This window comes from Pistacia vera, unplaced genomic scaffold (genome assembly GCF_008641045.1).
Source record: "Pistacia vera cultivar Batoury unplaced genomic scaffold, PisVer_v2 Contig253, whole genome shotgun sequence".
NCBI lineage: Eukaryota > Viridiplantae > Streptophyta > Magnoliopsida > Sapindales > Anacardiaceae > Pistacia > Pistacia vera.
Genome location: NW_022196061.1, coordinates 249,379 through 275,089, shown reverse-complemented (window position 1 = coordinate 275,089; position 25,711 = coordinate 249,379). Strand labels below are relative to the sequence as shown.

Sequence of the window (25,711 nt, the reverse complement as noted above, 5' to 3'; positions counted from 1 at the left end):
TGAAGCAACCTCAGATAAATTACGCTTTTATTTATTATCCCGTATGCAAATTCTCACATTTTTATTTACTACAAAGTATAGTGAGAAGCTACGAGTACAACATGAGACGCATGCCAACTAAATTATTTAGTATCTAGAAACTTTTAGTTTTGCATATGTCTCGCTGCTGATCATCCTCATTCTTAGTTCTGCCGGCGCACTGGGTGAATGACGATCTTGTCGACAACCAGCCCACTCTTCCATTGGGATTCGTGTTCAAACATCGAGATTTCCATATCCCCAGTCATATTGCAAGATGTAAGGAACTCACCAATTCGGACCTCTGACCATTTGTTCTTGGGCAACTTACTCAAATCTTCTTTGCGTTCAATTGTCTCATGGTAATTGGGGATGACGAGTTTCAAGTTCACCGGATGATTTGCAAATCCACATTCTCCATTCTTCATCATTAAAACAAACGAAACTTGGTAAACTATCCCTGGAGTAAGGTTTTTGGCAGGGAATTTCTTGCTTACGTCAAGCCAACAGACATTCAATAGTTCAGCCACCTCCACTTGAACACAACTGCAAAAACATAATTTATTTGATAAATTAATCTTCATTGACTATAAATAAGGTAGAAAACCAATATTTATATATGTGATATATAAATACCGTTGTGTGTCTGGCTTGTAAGTCCAATTCCAGTAACGTTTGTCATCTCCCCAAGTGATTGAGAGACCCCTTGCATGAATGTCGAAGGCGTTGGCACATAAAAGCCTGTCAACCCAAAACTTCTGCAGTAAAACATTAATTAAGTATTAGTATTGAAAATAATTGGTGCAAAATTATAATAAAAACAACAATGAAGATGTTACTTGCCAGTTTGTTTTGGTTCAAGAAGATTCCACCCTGGAGCTGTTCAATCAGATTGTCGCAGGAGGCGTCAATCTGGGAGTCTCCTTCTTTAAGAATGGCATGGAGGTTGTGTGGGAGTTGAACTTGAGCTGAAGCCATCTCGTAATCACTCTTCTCTTTAATTCCAAGTAACTCTTACTGATGATTCTTGTTGCCCATGGAGACCTAGAATTTATAGGATGAGATGGTCTAATTGATTACGTTTATATCATTATCATACAAAAAGATTTATTCTATGATAAGACATACATTACATTATTCCTTCTACAAAATGTGGATTTATTTTTTTTTTCCTTTTCATGAGAATCTTGGTCCGCTATCTTATTTCAAAAGGGTAATTGAGATTCACTTCCCTCCCACCACTAGATAACATGATCTATACACCGTCCAATATTGCCTCTATATATGTCGACAATCAAAACTTCCCGAAATATTTATGTATAAGTATGGTTTTATGAAAACTCTTAAGTTTTCCACATAATAGCAAATTTGCCATCGTTTAACTCTATATTAATTTTTTGCTAATTATTAAAAATTATTAGCAACAGTTTCCACTGTTTAAGGACGTAATAATAGATGCCACATTTAGAGATAAGAAATTTCCACCTCTCAACTTTCAAAGATATTATGAAAGGATCTTTGTTTACAACTACTTTCTTAATGGTCAAACGCCTGATTTTTGTTTTTTGCTAATGTAGCGAGATTTATTACGGATGGATTAATTGACTATGAAGGATTTGTGCTACACCAAGTCCATAAAAAATTACTTTTAACATATTTAATGATTTAATTTGTTTTTTTTCCATTAATCTTGTTAAAAAAAAAAAAAAATCGAACCAAAAAGTTAGAGAAGAAAAAAATAAAGATACTATGACATTATGGTACCAAGAAAGATTCTTTCTATAAATTATAATGTGCTATGAGTCGTCCATTTGGAATTTCAGAATAAAACATCCAAATTCAGAATTGCAAAAGTACTTTTAGTTTATCGCGAAACTATTATTCGAATATCCAAACCAAAAGTGATTGTCTGTATCATAAATTTTTCTATATTATTTCTTTATTCCTTCTCCAAGAAAGGATTCACAATCCTTAGAATAAGCATCTTAATGTTCTTATCCAAGAGGATAAATTGCGTTCTCAAAAAATGATCCGTCACATATAAGCGTCGACAAGGTTATCTATTGGAAGAATTTTCGGCTTCTCAAGTCAAGTCGTTGAAATGGCTTAAAGTACTGAGTAAACAAGGCTCGAACCAAGCTGATCAACATATTAATTCCTTGTTAATCACACTGATTAAATACTATACAATCAAATTATACTGCTAGTAATCATTAGATTAGAATATTCCACAACCGTCCTTGCTTGTCTCACTTCTGACCTCCAAAAGTATTTTTGTCAACTTATGAAATTGTTTGGGCACATTACGTTTTGATGTTTGCACATCATATTGTTTAAGCACAATCGTTTTTGTAGCTTTCAATTGTCATGATACTCTGTGTTGGTATGTGCACACTTAGTTAGTATGTTTTTATTGTAAAACATGTGGGCACATTAGAGTCTAGTGTGCAAACAGTCATCCAGTTAGACTTTCATACAAATGTTGTGTTTGCATTTGTTGCTAGGATATTTTTCTAGACCTGAGATATGTGTAAGTGGTCCGTATAAAGATGTTAATATCTTAGATGAGGTGCTAGAAATCCGTTTAAATTTTTAGAAGTGGTCCAAAGAAAGTGGTTGAAAACTTTTGAAAAATAGTTGTACATTGTAAGAGATTGTCGGCTGGTTGTCTAATAGATTGTTGTGCAAGTTTTCTCTATGCTCTTCATCAACCTTGCATTATGTTTTGAACTTGAATATTCTTCTTATTTTTTCTCTGAAAGTCCTTTGAGGTTGATTTCATATTTGGTTAGGTTCCCTTATGCTTTAGTAAGCTTTAAAATACCATGTTAACCTTTGTTGTTTGGCTGTTGTTGGAACGTGCGTGGTTCCATTGATGAAAAGCTTAATGGGACTTAAAGTTGTGGAGCTCGAGTGCGCCTTCGGTGTTGAAGCTTGAGTGGAGCTCGAGCTATCCAAGAGGTGCCTTGGATTCAAGATGTGGCAAGACGGTGGATCATCCAAAGGAAGGAGTTAGAGCTTTGTAAAAATAGGGAGTGTTTTACATTAGTTTGCTTAACTATAACTTTGTAATGAACCTTGAATGTTAGCTATAGTGGATTTGCTACATTTGGATGTGGTCCCATTGATGTAGGGAATTGGGCGAACCATGTAAAAACCATTTCTGTGCTTTACTTTATGTCTTGGATGTTTAGGAATGTGTTGATGAGGAATGGACAAGCCTATAAGCACAAATGAACATGATTAATTTATTCTGCAGAAGTTTAATGAACTTGGTTAAGTCATAAACTTTCAGTTGATATCAAAACACATTTTGAAAAGTCATTTAATCAATAGATCCTTGCTTGTTGTTTGTGCTTGAGCGTTGTTTTTTGGTCTGCTACTTTTTGTGTATTTTTGTGCGATTTTGAGCAGTTTTTCTCGCTATAGCGTACTACTCAGGCAAATTTCAATTTGGTCTTTCCATGTTTCAGTTGTGATACCTTCCTCCGTCAAAGGTTCCAAATCCTTTCACTTTGCACCCTAAATTACGATTAAAAATTCTTAGTAAAACTTATAAAAAATATGGGGGTATCACATGTTTTGCACTCACCAAAACACTCCTCATTGAATCTTTTTGGTGCTCATTCCAAGCAAATTCTTTAGCACTTCAAATCCTGAATTTGGCAAAGTTTTTGTGAATATATCTGCCACTTGTAATTCAGAGCTACAAAACTCCATTTTGATCTATCTCAATTTCTCTGCTTCTTGAACTGCATAATTCTTGATGTTGATATGCTTGTTCTTCCATGTTGGACCATATATTCCACAATAGAAATAATAAATTTGTTGTCGCAAGCAATCACTGGTGCTTCCATTTGTTCTTCTTCAAAGTCTTTCATAAGTTTCCGAATCCACATCCCTTGATTGGTGGCAGTTTCTATAGCAACATATTCAACTTCCGGTCTGGTTTGAGCAACAACTTCTTGTTTTCTAGAACTCCAACAAAACTGTTGGACCCTTTTGTGTTTTGATGTGCCAAAACTAGCAAATAATTGTATAAGGACTAACAAAACTCTTAAGGCATGACATAAGTCATGACCAAAAATGAAAATGCAAGATTTAATCTCAAAACATCGTTCCTATTAGAGTAGATGCCCTAGTGCCAATCAATTATTGTAGAATTGACTCTTTGTAATAATGTTCATTAATCAATAATAAAAGGCATTTTATCCTATATCGCGTAAATCATGATTATTGCAATATGTATTGATATATATCCTTAGAATGGTAGAACTGTGACGAAGGTATCAAGTGTTTCAAATCTTGATAGTGAGAACCCTATGAGCACATATGGTGGCCATTCTAGAAACGTTCGTAGCCCCAGTATTATTCTGAAGTAAGGGCACAGATAATACGGTAACGCTATCATACTGTTGAACGACCCTGTCGAAAGGCAGTGACTGATCTCACTTGTCAAGGTTGTTTGGTGACAACCTGGTGCAACACATGGGTGCTTGTTGTAGGCGGATATACCACAGTAAGTTCACTGGACTGACCCACCAGAGGATTCCATATGGATGGTAACCCCAGTGTCTATAGAATAAATCCTCTAACGAATGGTGGTGCATGTGATCCTTAGACTTGAGATCACCAGAGCGCCTTGTGCACCGATTGGTACAGTTTGACACTAGCCTAACGCAGTTCTATTCAGAGCTGTCAGTACGGTGGTGATTGGCTGTATCAAGGAGTGTATCAAGACTATGGCGGATTGACAGAGGATTCATCACTCCCGGGTACGGGAGAAGTTATCTCATGGCGCAATTCAGTATATGGCAATGACACTAAAACTGTGGCCACAGTGGGATTGAGTTGTTGCTCTATCCAGATTATAATACGGGTCATTGGTCCAGAAACTGAATATATAATATCTAGAGTAACCGAAGGTTGACACTATTTCTATGCCTTCGTCTCGTCGAGATAACGTATGATGAAAGGATCGAATTGTACTGTAACCATATCATTGACAGGTAACTGCTTTGCTGAATCCGAATCTATCGGGTGGCCATGATGCCTTGCTAGGGGCCAATCTTGGTTTGTGTATTAGTAAGACGATTAATTGGTGTTAATTGCGATACTATACACTGCCGGTATGATGAGGAGCCTATGGGTGACACACATAGAAGATAATTTAAGAGCCAAGAAGAAAGAAGGATGTTTTCGTCTTTTTAGGCGAAAAGGTATTTTGGTAATTTTACAATGCAATTAAATTTGCTGAGGTCGTAGCCTTTTATTTAATTTGTTAGAAAAATTAAATAAGTGAAATTATGGTTAAATGTGTGTTCGCACATATTTAATTAAATCATCATTATTGTTAAATGTTAATTAAATATTAATTGATTTTAATTGAGATAATGATGAATTAAATTAAAATATTTAATTTGTAGTGTTTGGCAACATGTGGAGTTTGGGTTGGAGCCCAATCCCATTCCATGTGGGAATAGGGCAACTTAGTTTGCCTATAAAAGAAAATGTGTGTGTGAAATTTAACAAGGGATTTTTTTATTAGTTCATTTTCAATTAAAACAAACACACAACAGCCTATACACACTCTCCCATGCCACTCTCACTATTTTGATTGAAAAATCAAATATTTCTTTTCTTCTTGATTTCTTAAGGCCAAGGAGGATCTAGCAAATCCCTCCTTGGTTCTTGGTGGTTGTCTTCGTGTGGACTTCTTGGTTCGATCCTATACTTGGATCGGTAGCAAACACGTTCAGAGACAATATTGGTGGAGCCTCCAATGTGGGTATGAATCTAAACTTTAGATTTATTTTATTTTCTGCAGATTCTTGATATTATACATAAACTGTAAAATTTGTGCCTTGATTTTGTGCTTTAAGGAACAATCTACGGTTGTATAAAATTTTTGTTTTCCGCTGTGCAACCGGGTCGTTTCCTAACAGTTCCCACCTCTAGGCAAGTCATCCCTCATATCCTCACGTCGTCCTCTAGAACACTCTTTGGTATTTATTTGATAACTTTGGCTTGAGAGATCTAAAGCAAGTCATTTCTGTGATGTTGGAATGAAGTTCACCCAGATTAGCCAGGATCAAGGAGAAAATCAAGATACAAGTTTACAGTCTGGCAAAACTAACATCCAAAACTATCTTTCGGTATTTTAGAGATAACTTAGTCTAGAAAGCTGCAAATTTTGTGATTCTTTCAGCATTGTAAAGATAACTTAAATTTATAAAAAGTTAATGTTTATCACTTTGCCTACCTCATCTGGAATCGAGGGTAAAATCATGACACGAGTTGATAGTTTTGCAGAATCAAGATCTAGAACATCTCTTTGGTATTTCGAGGATAACTTTTGCTACAAATATCATAATTATATGATTATTGCAGTGTCGAAAAGATAATTCAGAGGACTAAAATTTTCATGTGATCAACTTTGCCAAATCACGGAGGAACTCTTGTTCCAAGAGATTGAATGACCGTTCTTTTATCCTTAAGATGTTCTAGGCATGAATAGCCCCGTTCCATAAAGTCGTTCATGGTTCTGCCAAATTTTGGAATATTTGAGATTCATAGTGGAATGGCCATTCATCAAGTCCCCAAGTCATTCCATGCATGAAGAACACCGTTCCAGGAAGCTATTCATCATTTTGGAAAATCTAGATAGGTTGCAAAGATTGGGCTATAACTTTCTCTAGACAACTCCATATTCAACTCTGTAAAATTTGTGAGAAACTGACTAAAATATATTTCCAATGATATATGGCGTGCAAATATCACAAGAAATGAACACCCATTACTAACAAAAGAACGATCTTTACCAGATTGAGATTTTAAATTTTATGATCGTTGGAGTCAAGAACGATCGTTCGTGGTATTGGAACGCCCGTTCCTCCTACTTTTGCAAGTTGCAGCTTTTCTCTAACGGATATAACGAGTATATTTTCATATCAGAGTATAATATCTCACTTTGAAGACAAAAGAACTAGAGAAGAAGTGAAACAAACAAGTCCTACATTTTTGCAACATCAAAATACTCTTTAAACTATAATTCTACATCTTCTCACCACTCTCAAAGATCCTCATTCAATATCCTCAGAGAGAAATTTGTGTAACATTTGTGCATCAGCCTCGAGTGGACAAAAGCCCACATAAACATTTTGAATTCATTTTATCTTAAGTGAAATCTTGTAAAACTAGAGGCGAAATCCTGTCAAACCATTGTAACTTGACGTAATCCGATTCTAGTGGAACCTTAAGGAGGTTATCTTGAGGAAGATTACTCAAAATTCTCAAAGGAAGATGAAATGGATGATATGATTACCCCTGTTGAGGTACCAAAGATCATGATGATGTGCCCACCATGACTCCTTCTGGAACTAAATCCCAAGCTGAGGTGACCACACTAGAACCTTATGTGAGCACCACTACTGGTCAACAGGGATTAGTCTCCCAAAGACAAGGACTTGAATTAATTGTTGATCTTTCTAATGAGATCACTCAAAGAAAGACATCCACAAGGAAAGAACCACCCTCATGGATCAAGAAAGGTCATCCGCCTTCAAATGTGATTGGAAATCCAGATGAGGTAATGGTTACAAAAGGAAAAATGATGAATTAACTTAACAACTGGTGTTATGTTTCTTTTGCAGAACTCAAAATTGCTGATTGGGACGAGAACATTGATGATAGAAAGAGTACTTTAGAAGTATGTTTTAACCTTGGAAAAAACTTGGTGCCATGGTATAGCAAGAAGCAAAATTCAATCTCCTTATCCACTGCTGAAGCAGGGTACATTGTAGCTGGGAGTTACTGCACTCATGTTTTGTGTGGCATAAACAAACTTTGAGTGATTATGGTCTTTATCAAGAGTGTATAACTAATTTTTGTGACATTACTAGTGCTTTTAACATCTCAAAAAATCATGTTCAACACTCTAGGACTAAGCACATTGATATTAGGCACTACTCCATAAGAGATATAGTTGAAGAGAACATTATTTCGCTTGCACATGTAAACATAAACTCTCAACTGGCCGACTTGTTTACAAAGGCTTTAGATTTTCAAACATTTGTGAACTTGAGGAAGTCCATTGGATTGATTCAACTTGAGTAAAGTCTTTGTTTTGTTCAATAAATTCATTAGAAAATTTTCTTTGTTTTAAAGTTGCAAGTGTACTGATTTGTGTCATGACATAAAAAATACTCTTCTCCCTTGATAAATGTATGGTGTGAGTGATGTGTCCACACTGTTTTCCACCTCTTGAAGTACAATGACTTTCTTTCATCATTGAGTGCATATTGCTTATTTCTTGTCACCTTATGAAAGAGCTATCTCGCTTATAGTCTGAAAGTCATATTTAAGTAATTTTATAGGATGTAATGACCCCTACACTACAAGGGAAAAGGCCTTTCTTGATAGGTATTACCTATCAAGAAGGGAGTACAATGACAGTTTTTGAACTGTCATTGTAGCCCCTACCAAGAAAGGGTCATAACAGTTTTTGAACTGTCAAGGAACTCTTGACAGATCCTTGATAGTTCGATAACTGTCAAGGATTAGCAGAATTTTAACCAAATCCTTGATAGTTAGCTAAATGCTTGGCAATTATCGAAAACTCAAGGATTTAGCTGAATTTTCAATTTTTTTTTTTTTTTTTTTTTTAGAATTTTAGCCAAATCGTTGACAATTTTCACACTGTCAAGATTTTGTTTGTTATTTTTTTTTTAAATTAGTAAAAGTTCTTTATTATTACGAATTAAATTATAGAATAGTCAAATGAAACGCTTTATAATATTTATCTTTCCAACAATTATCACCATTTAACAGTATGAAATGAGACATCAAATAATTGATTGAATGGTACATATATTACTGTTGCTCTGGGTAAACAAAATTGAACAACAATAACCATTTTACAATATTGTGTAAACAAATGAAAAGTTTGATACATAGTTTTTGTCCTTATTGCCCTCTAACAACATTGAAACAACAATAACTAAAAAAAGTTTGATACGTACATCGCCCATTCTGCTCTGACTTCATCGACCTCTGCATCTTCGTATATTTCTTTCCCCAAGAACTATAAAAGTAAACACAATAAGACTAATCAACAAATATCGACTATATCTAATTATTCAAAACGAAAAAAACAAAGGACTTACATTGTTTTTCAGTAATGCCAACCCATTCTCAACTATATCTCTCATGTATCCCATTATGTAAAACCCACACTCAACGCTTCCTGGGGTCCCTACACAAAATTAATTTGGAAGTAAGCATTAATATTCAAAAGGTAAAACAATATTATAACTAAAAATTAATTGCTATTGATAATACCAATTCTATGCACCAATAATTTTTGCCGCGAGATATTAGCCCTTTTTTTGGACACCTTTTGGGCAGAATAGATTAAGAGACCACTATGAAAGTTAAAACAATTTTTGAAATTAACACATAGCATTTGATATTATAAAGAGCATTAAAAATGTTATGAGCAAAATTACTGACTTTTGCACTATTTCCTGTAAATCCTGCGCAATATCTCCCTTCAAGGAATCAAAATAGTACACAATTAAAGTCTTCATGCCAATAGCAACAAGAACCCAATGAAACCTATGAACAAAATTGCATAAGTACCCAACACAACAACCACAAAGAAGCAATAGAATAATCACCCAGCAAGAGTTCATCAGCCCAAAACAAAAACGAAATAAGATTTTAGCATGATGACAATATATTATATTTAGATTCACACTAGAGTATACAATCAACACACAAACAAATCCGTGCCACAAATTAGAAACTCCCTCACAATTTTACACAAACCCAGCAACACCATAAGCAAAAGTGCAGAAAAAGAGAGTAATGTAATAACTGGAAACAGATCTGTATTGTATTAAGTCAATAGAAATGACAATTCAAAAGAAAAATTATCAACAACAAAAGGAAAGTAACAGACTATAGTCCCCGCAATTCCTTCCACCAACCACTTGATTTTTCACACACAAATAACACCTAACCACCATCCACTAACACACATGCACTCTCACACCTTTTTAACTCGTAAGCCCTTTATATTGATACACCTTCTTAATGGGAGGTCTATCAATAACCTTAGGGGTCTATCATAACCAAATAACAAAAATGTAAACTCTCCAGATTGCAAATAAACAAATTAGGACAAACATTGTTTTTAAATCTTAAAAACAGATTATTCAAACAAGATTAAAAGTAAGGAAATCAATGAATTACTAACCTGAGTTGTATGGCACTCTATTTAAATTCTCGTTCTTCACACTTGCCAACCAATTGGCAAGCAACTGTGCCCTTTGGGTTCTTGTTCTTGTGGCATTAGTTCTGCCTGCTATTGACAATAAGCTGGGGCTAATGAAACCAATTTCATTTACATTGCCCCCGTTACCCTTCAATTTCTCATATAAAGCCTTGTCCCAATTTGAAAAATACAAAAATTACAACAATATGTAGTATAAAATCCAATGAAGATTAAATCATAATCACTACTATAAGCAAGCAACTTACATTATATAAACTGTGCCCAAAGTTGAGCTCAAATTGACTCAAATACTCCATAAACCTAACATGAATGGACCTTGAGTTTTATAATTCAAGCTCAATCAAACTTGAGCCAAGTTTAAAGTTGAGCAATCAGTTTGAGCCAACCTCAAATTTGCCCAAGTATTTAACTTAGCTTAACTTGTTGGCATTGAAATTCTTAGCACCCTTAAAGAAAAATCATATATCTTGACAAGAAAAAATTGACTTATGTTAGTCCAACCTAACCCTTTAGATAATGGGATGCCATTGAAGGTTAATATATTAGTGTAAAGGCACAGTGGAATGCTCTTCAACAAAGAAACCTGATTCATAAAGTTTAATAAAATAGTTAGACATATAACTTTAATAATGAGTAAATCTGATGAATGACAAAAAGATGTTGGAGATATGATAGGGCAACATCATCTTCTAGTCCAGAAGCATCCTTTTTTGTCCTATAACAAGTGTCACCTTGGTATCCTTTTTTGTCCTGTAACTAGTGTCACCTTGGTTATGTAGAATGTGACAACAAAGTCTACCAGTAACTCCTGGTGTTAGTTTAGTTATGGTGTTTCTTAAAAAGCATCCTGCTTTACCATTATACATTTGATTCATGAAAGTGGACTATTAAATGAGGAAACGATAAATTGTAAACAATTTAATGGTTACTAGGAGGTACAATATTCTATGTATTTGTTTAATTTTAAAGATCATGTTACCGTCAGGCCTCTCAGTTAGTTTGGTGTTCCTAGCTTCTGTTTGTATAACATCTTTCATTTTACCTTTTTCTTATTCCTTTTTGTAACGCAATCTTTGCAATTTGGTGTTTTTTGACATCGTCTTTCTACTATATAAACCAAAATGTCAAAGTTACTTTAATCGTTAAATGTTGAGACCTACCCCCAACATAGGCTATTATCTTAAGGAATTTTGCAAGGTTATCAGTGCCTTCTGCATAAACACTGGGGTTGATCAAAACTATCTTTTCAACATGTATTAGGAAATAACTTTTTGGAATAAACATTATTGACCAAGTACTCTGTACTTGAGGGTAAAAAGCTAGAAGCAAAAGTGAATACATTAGTTGGAATTAGAGCAGCAATTTTGAGAAATCAGAATGTCTAAAGTCAAAATCTTTTTATGTACACAGGCATGAAAATGAATTGAAAAGATGAAATGCTTACAGCTTCAGGATAGTTCACTGCAAAGTCAATTGCTACAGAAGCACCAAGAGTGGGTCCAACTAGTATAGTTGAATTTTTAATGTAGGCTTCCAAAGCTAAAATTTCATAATGGAAAATTCAAGCTCCAGTCTTAACAATAGAAATCAAACCGCCCCCATTGATCATGAAAAGTTTAGTCTGGCATATTACATTAGCTAGTTGTTTTTAGCAAACTTCAAGTTTGGATAAAGAATCAATCAAGATACCTGATAGAGGTGATAGAACTTTGAAGCGACATTGCATGGTGGAAGCCTGTCTTGTTGTGAGAAGAAAGGTGAAATCTTGTAAAACTAGAGGCGAAATCCTGTCAAACCATTGTAACTTGACGTACTCTGACTCTAGTGGAACCTTGAGAAGGTTGTCTTGAGGAAGATTACTCAAAATTCTGATAGGAAGATGAAATTGATGATATGATTGCCCATGCTGAGGTACCAAAGATCATGATGATGTGCCCACCGTGACTCTTTCTGGAACTAAATCCTAAGCTGAGCTGACCACACTAGAACCTTATGTGAGCACCACTGCTGCTCAATAGGGATTAGTCTCCCAAAGACAAGGACTTGAATTAATTGTTGATCTTTTTGATAAGATCACTCAAAGAAAGACATCCACAAGGAAAGAACCGCCCTCATGGATTAAGAAAGGTCATCCACCTTCAAATGTCATCGGAAATCCAGATGAGGTAATGGTTGAAAGATGGAATGCATGGAAAATGATGGATGTGATACTATAACATGTATATTCATATTTTTACAAAAAAATTTCAATCAAATTGAAAACAAGTAAGGTATAACTTGTATTCTTTCTTTTTTTCGATTTCTTATTCTATTTCTTTTCTTTTCTTTGTATTCTTTTCTTTTCTTTCTTTTCTTGCTTGCTCAAGCTCTTTTTTTCTTTTCTTTGCTTGTTCAAGCTTTCTCGTTCTTTCTTATTCTTATTCTTTCTTTTCTCATTCTTTCTTTTCTTATTCTTTCTTTTCTTATTCTTTGCTAATCAGACTCGGTTGATGTATGGATTTGGAACCTTGGCCATGTGAGTGAGTCCAGTCCTCATCTACATGCACACTTGAGGACCATACAAATTCTTCTTTCTTCTTAGGCCACTCAATTAAGGTGGCGTGCATGTAGGAAATTCTTCTTGGTACAACCCTCATCCACATACACTCTTACGGGTCGTACAATTCTTCTTCTTCTTATGCTAGTCAATTAAGGTGGCGTGTATGTGGGAATTTCTTCTTAACACTCACAGTTCCCCATCACACCAACCTATTCTTTTCTCTTCTTTACCATTTTTTGTTTTCTTTCTTTAATTCTTTAATGCTTTTCTTTTTTTCTCTTTACTCTTAAAGTGTTTTATTCTAAAAATTCTCCATTCTTTCTTAAATTATTACACATATACAAATATATGCATATAGATGGCTCATGCTTAAAATTCTTACTTAAATGCACTCATTAAATGCAAATATGCAATGTTGCATCAAATTAAAGTTTCTACTCATACTCATACTTCTCTTAGGCATTTCATCAAACAATAAATGTGCATATACAAACCCTAATTTAATTATCATTCTATTTGTTTCTTAAACCATCCAAATTGAGAGAAAAACGCTCTTGTATCATCACCATACCTACATGGCAAAAACACTCCCAAAAGTTTCCTCCAATTCTTCCAATTTCAACCCATCACATACACTTCTCATACTCAAATATATCCAACAACAAGCATAAATAATCATCATTCTCATCTCAATTTCTCAATAATCTTAACATATGCATGCTTAAAAGAAATCTCTACTCACTTGATTTCTTAAACTCTAATTTAAGTTGGATTTTGAGTGGAATTTACTTACCTTATACTTGAGTAATCTCTACTAAGCTCTCTACTCTTGTTGGATTCAAACCTTCTCTTAACCTAAAGCATATATTTCATAAGAACTCAACTTTTACACAAATAAATCATAGATAAAGAGCAAGAATTCTGACCTCTGGTTGCCTAGGATCAAAACCCTATTAAAATCCACTAAAAAGCCCTCAAAATCCTTGGAGAATTGAGTGAAAAAATGAGAGAAAATGGATAAGGAGAGTGGCGGTGGAATGAGAGAAATAAGGGTTCAAACCCTTAACATTTTATTTTATAACCACACTTTCCCATTTTGCCCTTACTTTTTCTTAGAAATTCCATCTTTGTCCCTTAGTCAATTACCATAATGCCCTCATTTTTATTGTATTCTCTATGAAATTCTATCTCTTTTCACTCCCCACAATTTCAACTAATTTTGAGTGAAAAGACTATTTTACCCTTAATGCAAGTTTAAGGCAATTTCTTCATATTCTCTTGAAATACTTCTAACAAAAAATCAACTAAGGGCTATAAAACATAATTTAAATTACATACCTCCGTATGAGCGTTACAGTCAAGTCTAAGGATCACATGCACCACCATCTGTTAGAGGATTTATTCCATAGACACTAGGGTTACCATCCGTATGGAATCCTCTAGTGGGTCTGTCTAGTGAACTTGCCTCTAGCAAGCACCCATGCATTGCACCAGGTTATCGGCAAACAATCTTGACAAGTGAGATCATTCACTACCTTTCGACAAGGTCGTTCAACACTATGATTGCCTTACTGTATTATCTGTGTCCTTGGTTAGAATAATACTAGGGCTACGGACGTTTCTAGAATGGCCGCCATATGTGATCATAGGGTTCTCACTATCAAGATTTAAAACACTTGATACCCTTACCACGGTTCTACCATCCTAAGGACATATATCATTACATATATGATATAGAAGAATATGCCTTTTATTGATAAATAAACATTTATTACAGAGTCCATTTTACAATAATTGATTGGCTCTAGGGCACCTACTCTAACACAAACAACTTACATGATATAAATTGTGCCCAAAGTTGAGCTCAAATACTTCACGCACCTAACATGAATGGACCTTGAGCTTTCTTTTTAAGCTCAATAAAATTGGGCCACGTTTAAAGCTAAGCAATCAGTTTGAGCCAACCTCAAATGTGCCCAAGTATTTGACTTAACTCAACCTGTTGGCATTGAAATTCTCAGCATCCTTAAAGAAAAATCATATGTCTTGACAAGAAAAAATGGACTTATGTTAGTCCAATCTAACCCTTTAGATAATGGGATGCCATTCAAGGTTAATATATTAGCATAAAGGCACAGTGGAATGCTCTTCAACAAAGAAACCTGATTCATGAAGTTTAATAAAACAATTAGACAGATAGCTTTAATAATGAGTAAATCTGATGAATGACAAAAAGATGCTGGAGATATGACAGAGCAACATCATCTTCTGGTCTAGAAGCATCCTTCTTTGTCCTATAACTAGTATCACCTTGGTTATGTAGAATGTGACAACAAAGTCTACTAGTAACTCCTGGTGTTAGTTTAATTATAGTGTTTCTTAAAAAGCATCCTGCTTCACCATTATACATCTGATTCATGAAAGTGGACTATTAAATGAGGAAATGATAAATTGTAACCAGTTTAATGGTTACTAGGAGGTACAATACTCTATGTATTTGTTTAATTTTAAAGATCATGTTACCGTTAGGCCTTTCTGTTAGTTAGGTGTTCCTAGCTTCTATTTNAAGGAGAGTGGCGGTGGAATGAGAGAAATAAGGGTTCAAACCCTTAACATTTTATTTTATAACCACACTTTCCCATTTTGCCCTTACTTTTTCTTAGAAATTCCATCTTTGTCCCTTAGTCAATTACCATAATGCCCTCATTTTTATTGTATTCTCTATGAAATTCTATCTCTTTTCACTCCTCACAATTTCAACTAATTTTGAGTGAAAAGACTATTTTACCCTTAATGCAAGTTTAAGGCAATTTCTTCATATTCTCTTGAAATACTTCTAACAAAAAATCAACTAAGGGCTATAAAACATAATTTAAATTACATACCTCCGTATGAGCGTTACAGTCAAGTCTAAGGATCACATGCACCACCATCTGTTAGAGGATTTATTCCATAGACACTAGGGTTACCATCCGTATGGAATCCTCTAGTGGGTCTGTCTAGTGAACTTGCCTCTAGCAAGCACCCATGCATTGCACCAGGTTATCGGCAAACAATCTTGACAAGTGAGATCATTCACTACCTTTCGACAAGGTCGTTCAACACTATGATTGCCTTACTGTATTATCTGTGTCCTTGGTTAGAATAATACTAGGGCTACGGACGTTTCTAGAATGGCCGCCATATGTGATCATAGGGTTCTCACTATCAAGATTTAAAACACTTGATACCCTTACCACGGTTCTACCATCCTAAGGACATATATCATTACATATATGATATAGAAGAATATGCCTTTTATTGATAAATAAACATTTATTACAGAGTCCATTTTACAATAATTGATTGGCTCTAGGGCACCTACTCTAACACAAACAACTTACATGATATAAATTGTGCCCAAAGTTGAGCTCAAATACTTCACGCACCTAACATGAATGGACCTTGAGCTTTCTTTTTAAGCTCAATAAAATTGGGCCACGTTTAAAGCTAAGCAATCAGTTTGAGCCAACCTCAAATGTGCCCAAGTATTTGACTTAACTCAACCTGTTGGCATTGAAATTCTCAGCATCCTTAAAGAAAAATCATATGTCTTGACAAGAAAAAATGGACTTATGTTAGTCCAATCTAACCCTTTAGATAATGGGATGCCATTCAAGGTTAATATATTAGCATAAAGGCACAGTGGAATGCTCTTCAACAAAGAAACCTGATTCATGAAGTTTAATAAAACAATTAGACAGATAGCTTTAATAATGAGTAAATCTGATGAATGACAAAAAGATGCTGGAGATATGACAGAGCAACATCATCTTCTGGTCTAGAAGCATCCTTCTTTGTCCTATAACTAGTATCACCTTGGTTATGTAGAATGTGACAACAAAGTCTACTAGTAACTCCTGGTGTTAGTTTAATTATAGTGTTTCTTAAAAAGCATCCTGCTTCACCATTATACATCTGATTCATGAAAGTGGACTATTAAATGAGGAAATGATAAATTGTAACCAGTTTAATGGTTACTAGGAGGTACAATACTCTATGTATTTGTTTAATTTTAAAGATCATGTTACCGTTAGGCCTTTCTGTTAGTTAGGTGTTCCTAGCTTCTATTTCTATAACATCTTTCATTTTACCTTTTTCTTATTCCTTTTTGTAACACATGCTTTGCAATTAGGTGTTTTTTCTAACATCGTCGTTCTACTATATAAACCAAAATGTCAAAGTTACTTTAATTGTTAAATGTGGAGACTTACCCCAGCATAGGCTAGTATCTTAGGTAATTTTGCAAGGTTATCAGTGCCTTCTACATAAGCATTGAGGTTGATCAAAACCATCTTTTCAACCTGTTTTAGGAAATAACTTTTTAGAATAAACATTATTGACCAAGTACTCTGTACTTGAGGGTAAAAAGCTGGAAGCAAAAGTGAGTACGTAAGTTGGAATTAGAGCAGCAATTTTGAGACATCAGAATGTCTAAAGTCAAAATCTTTTTATGTACACAGGCATGACAATAAATTGAAAAGATGAAACGCTTACAGCTTCAGGATAGTTCACTGCAAAGTCAATTGCTACAACAACACCAAGAGTGGGTCCAACTAGTACAGTTGGCTTTTTAATGTAGGACTTCCAAAGCTAAAATTGCATAAAGGAAAATTAAATCTCCAGTCTTAACAAAAGAAATCAAACCGCCCCCATTAATCATGAAAATTTTAGTCTAGCATATTACATTACCTAGTTGTTTTTTGCAAACTTAAAGCTTGGATAAATAATCAATCAAGATACCTGATAGAGATGATAGTGCTTTGAAGCGGCATCGCATGGTGGAAGCCTATCTTGTTAGGGGAAGAAAAGGAAAAAAATTAAGCACAAAGAAAAAAATTTAGCAGCATTTCACACTTTCGACGTAGACCTAAGAGATATTAACATAGTTGAATCCATAAATTAGTAAAGACAGGTTGATATAATGTAAGTTGTTTGCGGTAGTGGAGGTGGCGAAGTGACGACTTCTTTATTTATTGCTACTACCGAGAACCGAAGAAACAAGTGATGGAAGAGATTTGGGAGATTTACTGGAAGAGACTTGGGCGATTTAGTAGAGGAGATTCAGGGTTTACAGGATTTGATTAATTTAGTGGAGGAGATTTGCGTTTTTGGTGGAAGTTTTTTTCTTGCCCTAGGTTTGGCTTGGTCGAAATTTAGGGAAAAATGGGTTTTGACAATGAACTTTAGGGGGCGTTTGGTTGGTGGTAATCTCAGATTATTGGGGTAATGTCATCTTATATTACTTGATTACCACGTTTGGTTATCAAGTAATATAAGATTCCGGTAATCTTCAAATAACAATAGTAGTTACTATTGGTAATATTGGAGGTAATCTGATTACCTTCATTTTCTTAGGTATTCTGAGATTACCAGGGTTATCATTTTTTGTTACAATTTTATCCCTTATTAATGAAAATTTTGGACAATAATGCCCTCATTTCAAAATAAATTTATATTAATATCCTATTTCAATTTTACCCTTATTTAACTAAAATTTTGGACAATAATGTCCTTGTACTTAAAACAATTTACAGACCACTGCCACTCAGCCACCACCACCACTACCACTACCACCACCGCCGACAGCGGCCAACCACCACGGACCGCCACCAAAAACTCGTCGGAGTCCCTAAAAAAGAACGAGTTTCGGTGGGAGGCTCCGGGAGGCATCGATATGGCCGTTTCCGGCCATATTGATGGCCGAAAACGGCCATATCAGGCCAGATCTGACCGGAAATGGCCAGATCTATTCTAGCCATTTCCGGCCAGATCCTTGGCCATTAGCGGCCAGATCTGGGTGAGATCTGGCCGTTAATGGCCATAGACCTGGCCGTTAACGACCAAATCTATTTCGGCCGGAATAGATCTGGCCGTTAACGGCCAGGCCCATGGCCGTTAACGGCCAGATCTCGGCGAGATCTGGCCGCTAATGGCCAAGGATCTGGCCATTAATGGCCAAATCCACCGATCTAATATGGCCGTTTTCGGCCATTGAAATGGCCGAAAACGGCCATATCGAAGCCTCTTCGTCATGGTGAGGTACTCACGAGTGCTTTCGGAGATTTTCGACGGTGGTTTGCGGTGGCAGCACGCGGCGGCAGGAGGTGGGGGTGATTTCATCATAAATTAAAGTTTTATATAAGCGGGGGTGTTTTAGCTAAATCTGAAATATTGGGGGTTAAAAGAAATTATTCAAAAATTAATAATAAAAATAATCTTATATTAATATTTAAAAGGGGGACAATTTAGTAATTTAAATAACATACCCACCAATTTATTCCCCATAACCAAACATATTCATATAACATACCCACCAACTAACCAAACACATTTTTTTAAAGATTCCCAGTAATCTTTTAAGGTAATCTATCTTCCCAATAATCTAACATTCCTAGTAATCTAACATTCCTGAACCAAATGCCCCCTTAGTGTTTTGGGTGGAAAGAATTCACCCTAGGAAAATTTTAGGGTGGGAAGCCTTAGCCAAATTTGAGTTTTTGCCTTTTTTTTTTTTTTTTTTAACTTAATCCTTGAAAGTTAAACACTGTTGAGGATTACGAATATAATAGTCAAGGAATGAATTTTATTTTTCCAAATTAAGACTATGACAATCAAGGAATGAAATTGAACAACTTAATTTTTACAAAATCCTTGACAGTTAATAGCAGCCAAGGATTTTCTAAAACCCAAGGATTTTCTAAAACAATCAAGGATTGTCCCAAATCCTTGATAGTTGAAAAAGTGTCAAGAAGTTGTCAAGGAAAAGACTTCTTGACTATTTTTAAAAACAATCAAGAAATTCTGTCAAATTTTCTATCAAGAGAGGCTTTTTTCCTTGTCCTGCTATGTCTTTGGAAAATTTACCATTTAGAGGGCTACCTCCTTGCAAGTGTGAAAGCTACACTTGGTTACTTCTTAAGAGTATTTGCCCATTAAATCTCATATGCTATGAAAAAGAATTCAAAAATTTTGAGATTATGTTCAAGAAAATTAAAAGAAAGAAAAGTGAAAAAGGGCATACGGGAAAGGGGAGTTTTCTCTTTGACTGCTTGACCAATGTGTCATAAATTCCCCGTTGAGGACACAACACGCACATCTAATAAAGAATCTTCGCTTTACTTATGTATGATCTAAGGTTATAAATCTTTAATTGTTGAATTACATGGGATGAGATTCCCTTTGTGTATTTTGTGAATCTCTTATTGATCTCCTGATGTCTTTTTGCCTTATTTTTGTTTTTTTGTTCAAAATGGAATAAATGATTAAAGTCTGCAGTTTTTGTGCCAATGTCACCACTTTGAGAGAGCGTGTAGCCACATGAGTTCACTTAAGTTCATTCTCTATGAATTCTCTTTGGCATGTGCTGACTTGATTCGTCATTGTCACGACACTTCACCTATTGTCCAATATGCTTACATAATTGTATGAATGACAGCACATGAATGTTGTTCATTTTGATTCATAATTATCTCTTGTCATGTGTCATCACACCTTAATTGAAGGTCATCATTTTGATTTTGGTTTTGCTGGTGTGCTCACATTGAGTTGATGTGTGCCCACATTGATTTTAAGTGTCCATACATTGTTAGAACTCCTAATGTTTCTAAGCTCATCTTTGAAAGAAAAAGCATCAAGCATTGTTTGCAAAGAAAAGGGCCAGCCTTCACCAAGATTCTTCTGAAGCTTAAACCGAGTCTTCATCTTCGTCATCCTATCATGAAGAATCATTGTCTGACTCTCAAAATGTGACATCTTCGTCACCTGAAGAGTCTCTATTAAATAAGCTCATGTCTTCCAAGTCTCCAAATCAAAGTCTAAAGCTTCTAAATTGAAGTCACCTGAAGGAAAGAAGAATTCAAAAGCGAGTGAAAAGTCTTCAGCTAGTAAAAAGCATCTAATCTTTGTCTCCTCTAAAGCTTTTTCTCGCTTTAAGAAATATGTTTCTTAGAGCCCTATCATCTGTGAAACTCATTTGAAATTGGATGATTTTTGTAAAGTTTCGTCCATATTGTTGAATAGAACTTAGGTTCTTTTTTATGGTGATGTTGTTAGCAATGTGCTTGAGGTACCTCTTGTAGAAAATCCAAACGGTTTGACGATTTTAAATCTGGATATTATAGTGTTTACACTAATTGGAGGGTCCAACAGACACTGAAGGGTTTGCCAAATATTATGAACAAAGAGGGGGAGTGAAATTGCTGAAGGATTTGCTGAGAGTTACTCTGCTCTGTTTTGCTTGGATGTTGGTGATATTGCTTTAAAGAGTTGATGGTGTGATGATATGAGTGCTAGGAAACGGTCCTGTATATGCAGCAGAAACAAAAAAATAATATAACAGGGATTGTTTACATGAGCCAAGATCAAAGGTATAATTTTACAATTTTATCATAATAAGAATCTGCAGAAATATTAACATGAGTAAGAGAAACAAACGCACGTTGGAGGCTCCACCAATTTGTCAATGAATGTTTTGCTACCGATCCAAGTGTAGGTCGAATCCACATGTCCACACACGAAGACAATCTCAAAAGAACCAAAGAGGGATTTGCTAGATCTTCTTTGGCTTCAAGATTAAGAAGAAAGGAAAATCAATTAAATTGATTTCTAGGCAAAATGAATCTGCCGTGGGAGAGACAATATTGGGACTGCTGTGTTAGGTTTTACAAAGAAAAATGAACTAAAAATTAATCAACCCCATTTTTCTTTACATTTAACTTTTCTTTTATAGTAAAAAATTGATTTCTAGGCAAATGAATCTGCCGTGGGAGAGACAATATTGGGACTGCTGTGTTATGGTTTTACAAAGAAAATGAACTAAAAATTAATCAACCCATTTTCTTTTACATTTAACTTTTCTTTTTATATAAAACAATTTGCCCTAATCCCATACGGATAGGCTTGGGCTCCAACCCAAACGCCCCATGTTGCCAAACACTCCCATTTGATTTATTTTATTTCCATCATATCTCAATTAAAATCAATTAATATATTTAAATATATTAACATTTAACAATAATGATAATATATTTAAATATGTGCGAACACACATTTAACGTAATTTCACTTATTTAATTTTTCTAACAAATTAAATAAAGGCTACGACCTCAGCAAATTTAATTGCACTGTGAAATACCAAAATACCCTTTCGCCTTAAAAGACGAAAACGCCATTCTTCTTCCTAGATCTTAAATATCTTCTATATGTGTGACCCATAGGCTCCTCATCATATCGGCAGTGTATAGTATCGCGATTAACACCAATTAATTGTCTCACTAATACACAGACCAAGATTGGTCCCTAGCAAGGCATCATGGCCACCCGATAGATTCGGATTTAGCAAAGTAGCTACCTGTCAACGATATGGTTACCGTGTAATTCGATCCTTTCATCAACGTTATCTCGACGAGACGAAAGCATAGAAATAGTGTCAACCTTCGGTTACTCTTGATATTATTTATTCAGTTTCTGGACCAATGACCCGTATTATAAATTGGATAGAGCAACAACTCAATCCCACTGTGGCCACAGTTTTAGTGTCATTGCCATATACTGAATTGCGTCATGAGATAACTTTCTCCCATACCTGGGAGTGATATCCTCTGTCAATCCACCAAGTCTTGATACACTTCTTGATGCAGCCATCACCACCGTATAGATAGCTCTGAAAAGAACTGCGTTAGGCTAGTGTCAAACTACACCAATCGGTGCACAAGGCGCTCCGGTGATCTCAAGTCTAAGGATCACATGCACCACCATCGTTAGAGGATTTGTTCATAAACACTGGGGTTACCATCCATATGGAATCCTCTGGTGGGTCAGTCCAGTGAACTTGCTGTGGTGTAATCGACTACAGCAAGCACCATTGTGTTGCACCATGTTGTCATCAAACAACCTTGACAAGTGAGATCAGTCACGCCTTTCGACAAGGTCGTTCAACACTATGATAGCCTTACCGTATTATCTGTGCCCTACTTCAGAATATACTGGTGCTACGGACGTTTCTAGAATAGCCACTATATGTGCTCATAGGGTTCTCACTATCAAGATTTGAAACACTTGATACCCTTGTCACGGTTCTACCATTCTAAGGACATATATCAATACATATTGCAATAATAATGATTTACGCGATGTAGAATAAAATGCCTTTTTATTGATTAATGAACATTATTACAAAGAGTCAATTCCACAATAATTGATTGGCTCTAGGGCATCTACTCCAACAATCTCCCACTTGCACTATAGCCAATCATTCATGCACTCACATTGAATAATCCAAGTGCCTGCACTATAGCCGATCATTCATGCACTCAACACTGAATGCCCCAAGTGCCCATCATGCTTCTGCTACAACATAACTTTAGTAGTGGGTTGGTAGGTATTCTGCAAATCTGCACATTCCCTTTCTTATCGATCCTTTAGATTAGATTGAATCAACTAAGTAAGTGTTTGGATTACTGGTGAGACCGTGATTTCTCAGCCTAACAATGGCTCCATTGTTATGCAGTACAACTATACTGGATTGGCAATGCTTGAAATCAATCAAGTTCAGTAATGAACTTCTTGGTCCAAACCGCCTACATGGCTGCATTAAATAATGCGATATACTTAGCATCAATTGTAGAATCCACTACAATACACCAATTTGAGCTCTTGCAGCTCACTGCAGTTATATTGAGACAAAATGTGTAATCCCAAATTGTGAACTATAATCATCCTTTTCCCGTTTGGAAATAGCATCACTGTATTCTCTTACAGTGAGCTCATCTTTCCTCCATATCCAATAATATATATTCTTAATCCCTTTTTAAGCACTTAGAATGTCCATTAACACTCACCTAGTGTCATTCACTTGGTATTAGTTGATATCTTCTACTAGTGCTGAATGCACATAAGACATCAATCTAAGTACATAACATATTGCTCACTTGAGCCTGATTGATATCCACTACAAGTGTTGAATGCACATTAGATATCAATCTCAGCATAGAAGATGGATCCATTAATCAATAATAAAAGGCGTTTTATTCTATATTGGTAAATCATTATTATTGCAATATTTATTGATATATGTCCTTAGAATGACAGAACGTGACGAGGGTATCAAGTGTTTCAAATCTTGATAGTGAGAACCCTATGCACATATGGTGGCCATTCTAGAAACGTCCGTAGCCCCAGTATTATTCTGAAGTAAGGGCACAGATAATACGGTAAGGCTATCATAGTGTTGAACGACCCTGTCAAAAGGCAATGACTGATCTCACTTGTCAAGGTTGTTTGGTGACAACCTGGTGCAACACATGGGTGCTTGCTGTAGGCGATTATACCGCAGCAAGTTCACTGGACTGACCCACCAGAGGATTCTATATGATGGTAACTCTAGTGTCTATGGAACAAATCCTCTAACGAATGGTGGTACATGTGATCCTTAGACTTGAGATCACCGGAGCGCCTTGTGCACCGATTGGTGTAGTTTGACACTAGCCTAATGCAGTTCTTTTCAGAGCTGTCAATACGGTGGTGATTGGCTGCATCGAGGATTATATCAAGACTATGGTGGATAGACAGAGGATTCATCACTCTCGGGTACGGGAAAAGTTATTCTCACGGCGCAATTCAGTATATGGCGATGACAATAAAACGTGGGCCATAGTGGGATGAGTTGTTGCTCTATCCGATTATAATAGGTCATTGGTCCAGAAACTGAATACATATATAATATCGAGAGTAACTAGGTTGATACTATTTCTATGCCTTCGTCTCATCGAGATAACGAATGATGAAAGGATTGAATTGTACGGTAACCATATCGTTGACAGGTGCTACTTTGCTAATCCAATCTGGGTGGCCATGCTTTGCTAGGGGCCACTCTTGGTATGTGTTAAGTGAGACGATTAATTGGTGTTAATCACGATACTATACACTACGGTATGATGACGAGCCTATGGGTCACACACTAGAAGATAATTTAAGAGTCAGGAAGAAAGAAGGGCGTTTTCGTCTTTTGGGCGAAAGGGTATTTTGGTAATTTCACAGTGCAATTAATTTGCTGAGGTCGTAGCCTTTATTTAATTTTTTAGAAAAAAATTAAATAAGTGAAATTCTGTTTAATATATGTTCGCTATATTTCATTAAATTATCATTATTGTTAATGTATATATTATTAAATATATTTAATGATTTTAATTGAGATAATGATGAATTAAATTAAAATATCTAATTGGGCTTGTTTGGCAAATTTGGGGTATTTGGGTTGGAGCCCAAGCCCATTCCATATGGGATAGGGCAACTAAAATAACAACTATAAAAGAAAAAGGTTTTAGTTTGAAATAGGGTTTGGGTTATTTTTCATTTTCATTATAAAAAAAAAAAAAAAAAAAAAAAAAAAAAAAAAAACCTCAACTTAACACTCTCACTTTCACGCCACTTTTGCTTTTGCAAAGAATCAAAGTTTTCTTTGGTTTGTTCTTCTTGATTTCTAAGGCCAAGGAGGATCTAGCAAATCCCTCCTTGGTTCTTGTTGATTGTCTTCATGTGGACCTCTACAGTTCGATCCTACACTTGGATCGGTAGCAAACACGTTCAGAGACAATATTGGTGGAGCCTCCAAACGTGGGTATGGTTTCTAAACCTTGAACTGATTTTTCTGCAAATTTGTTTATTTTATATAAACTGCGATTTTTGTACCCAGATCTTGGTTCTAAGGAACGATCCATAGAGTTTATGTTTTTGTTTTCGCTGCGTAACTGGGTCGTTTACTAATAATCTCAACAAAAATCCATCAACAATTATACCAAACCAGCAGATCATCAACA

The 25,711-nt window shown here is 35.5% G+C and overlaps 1 protein-coding gene across 1 annotated transcript; it reads right to left on the bottom strand.

Moving 5' to 3' along the window:
* On the bottom strand, positions 1–1,049 carry LOC116132455 (protein PHLOEM PROTEIN 2-LIKE A1-like). The gene is made up of 3 exons (XM_031418115.1): positions 862–1,049; positions 655–776; positions 1–564 (listed from the first exon to the last, which is right to left on the bottom strand). The coding sequence occupies exons 1-3, from the start codon at positions 994–996 to the stop codon at positions 183–185; spliced, it is 639 nt and encodes a 212-aa protein (XP_031273975.1). The 5' UTR covers positions 997–1,049; the 3' UTR covers positions 1–182.
* Positions 1,050–25,711: the final 24,662 nt, after the last annotated feature.

Bases quoted from the DNA above. Each gene is read 5' to 3' on its own strand.
- LOC116132455 (XM_031418115.1), bottom strand. From the start codon at position 996: ATGGCTTCAGCTCAAGTTCAACTCCCACACAACCTCCATGCCATTCTT. The intron at 777-861 runs GCAAGTAACATC...GTTTTACTGCAG, and splicing joins TCTTGAACCAAAACAAACTG to AAGTTTTGGGTTGACAGGCT. The intron at 565-654 runs GTATTTATATAT...ATGTTTTTGCAG, and splicing joins TACAAGCCAGACACACAACG to TTGTGTTCAAGTGGAGGTGG.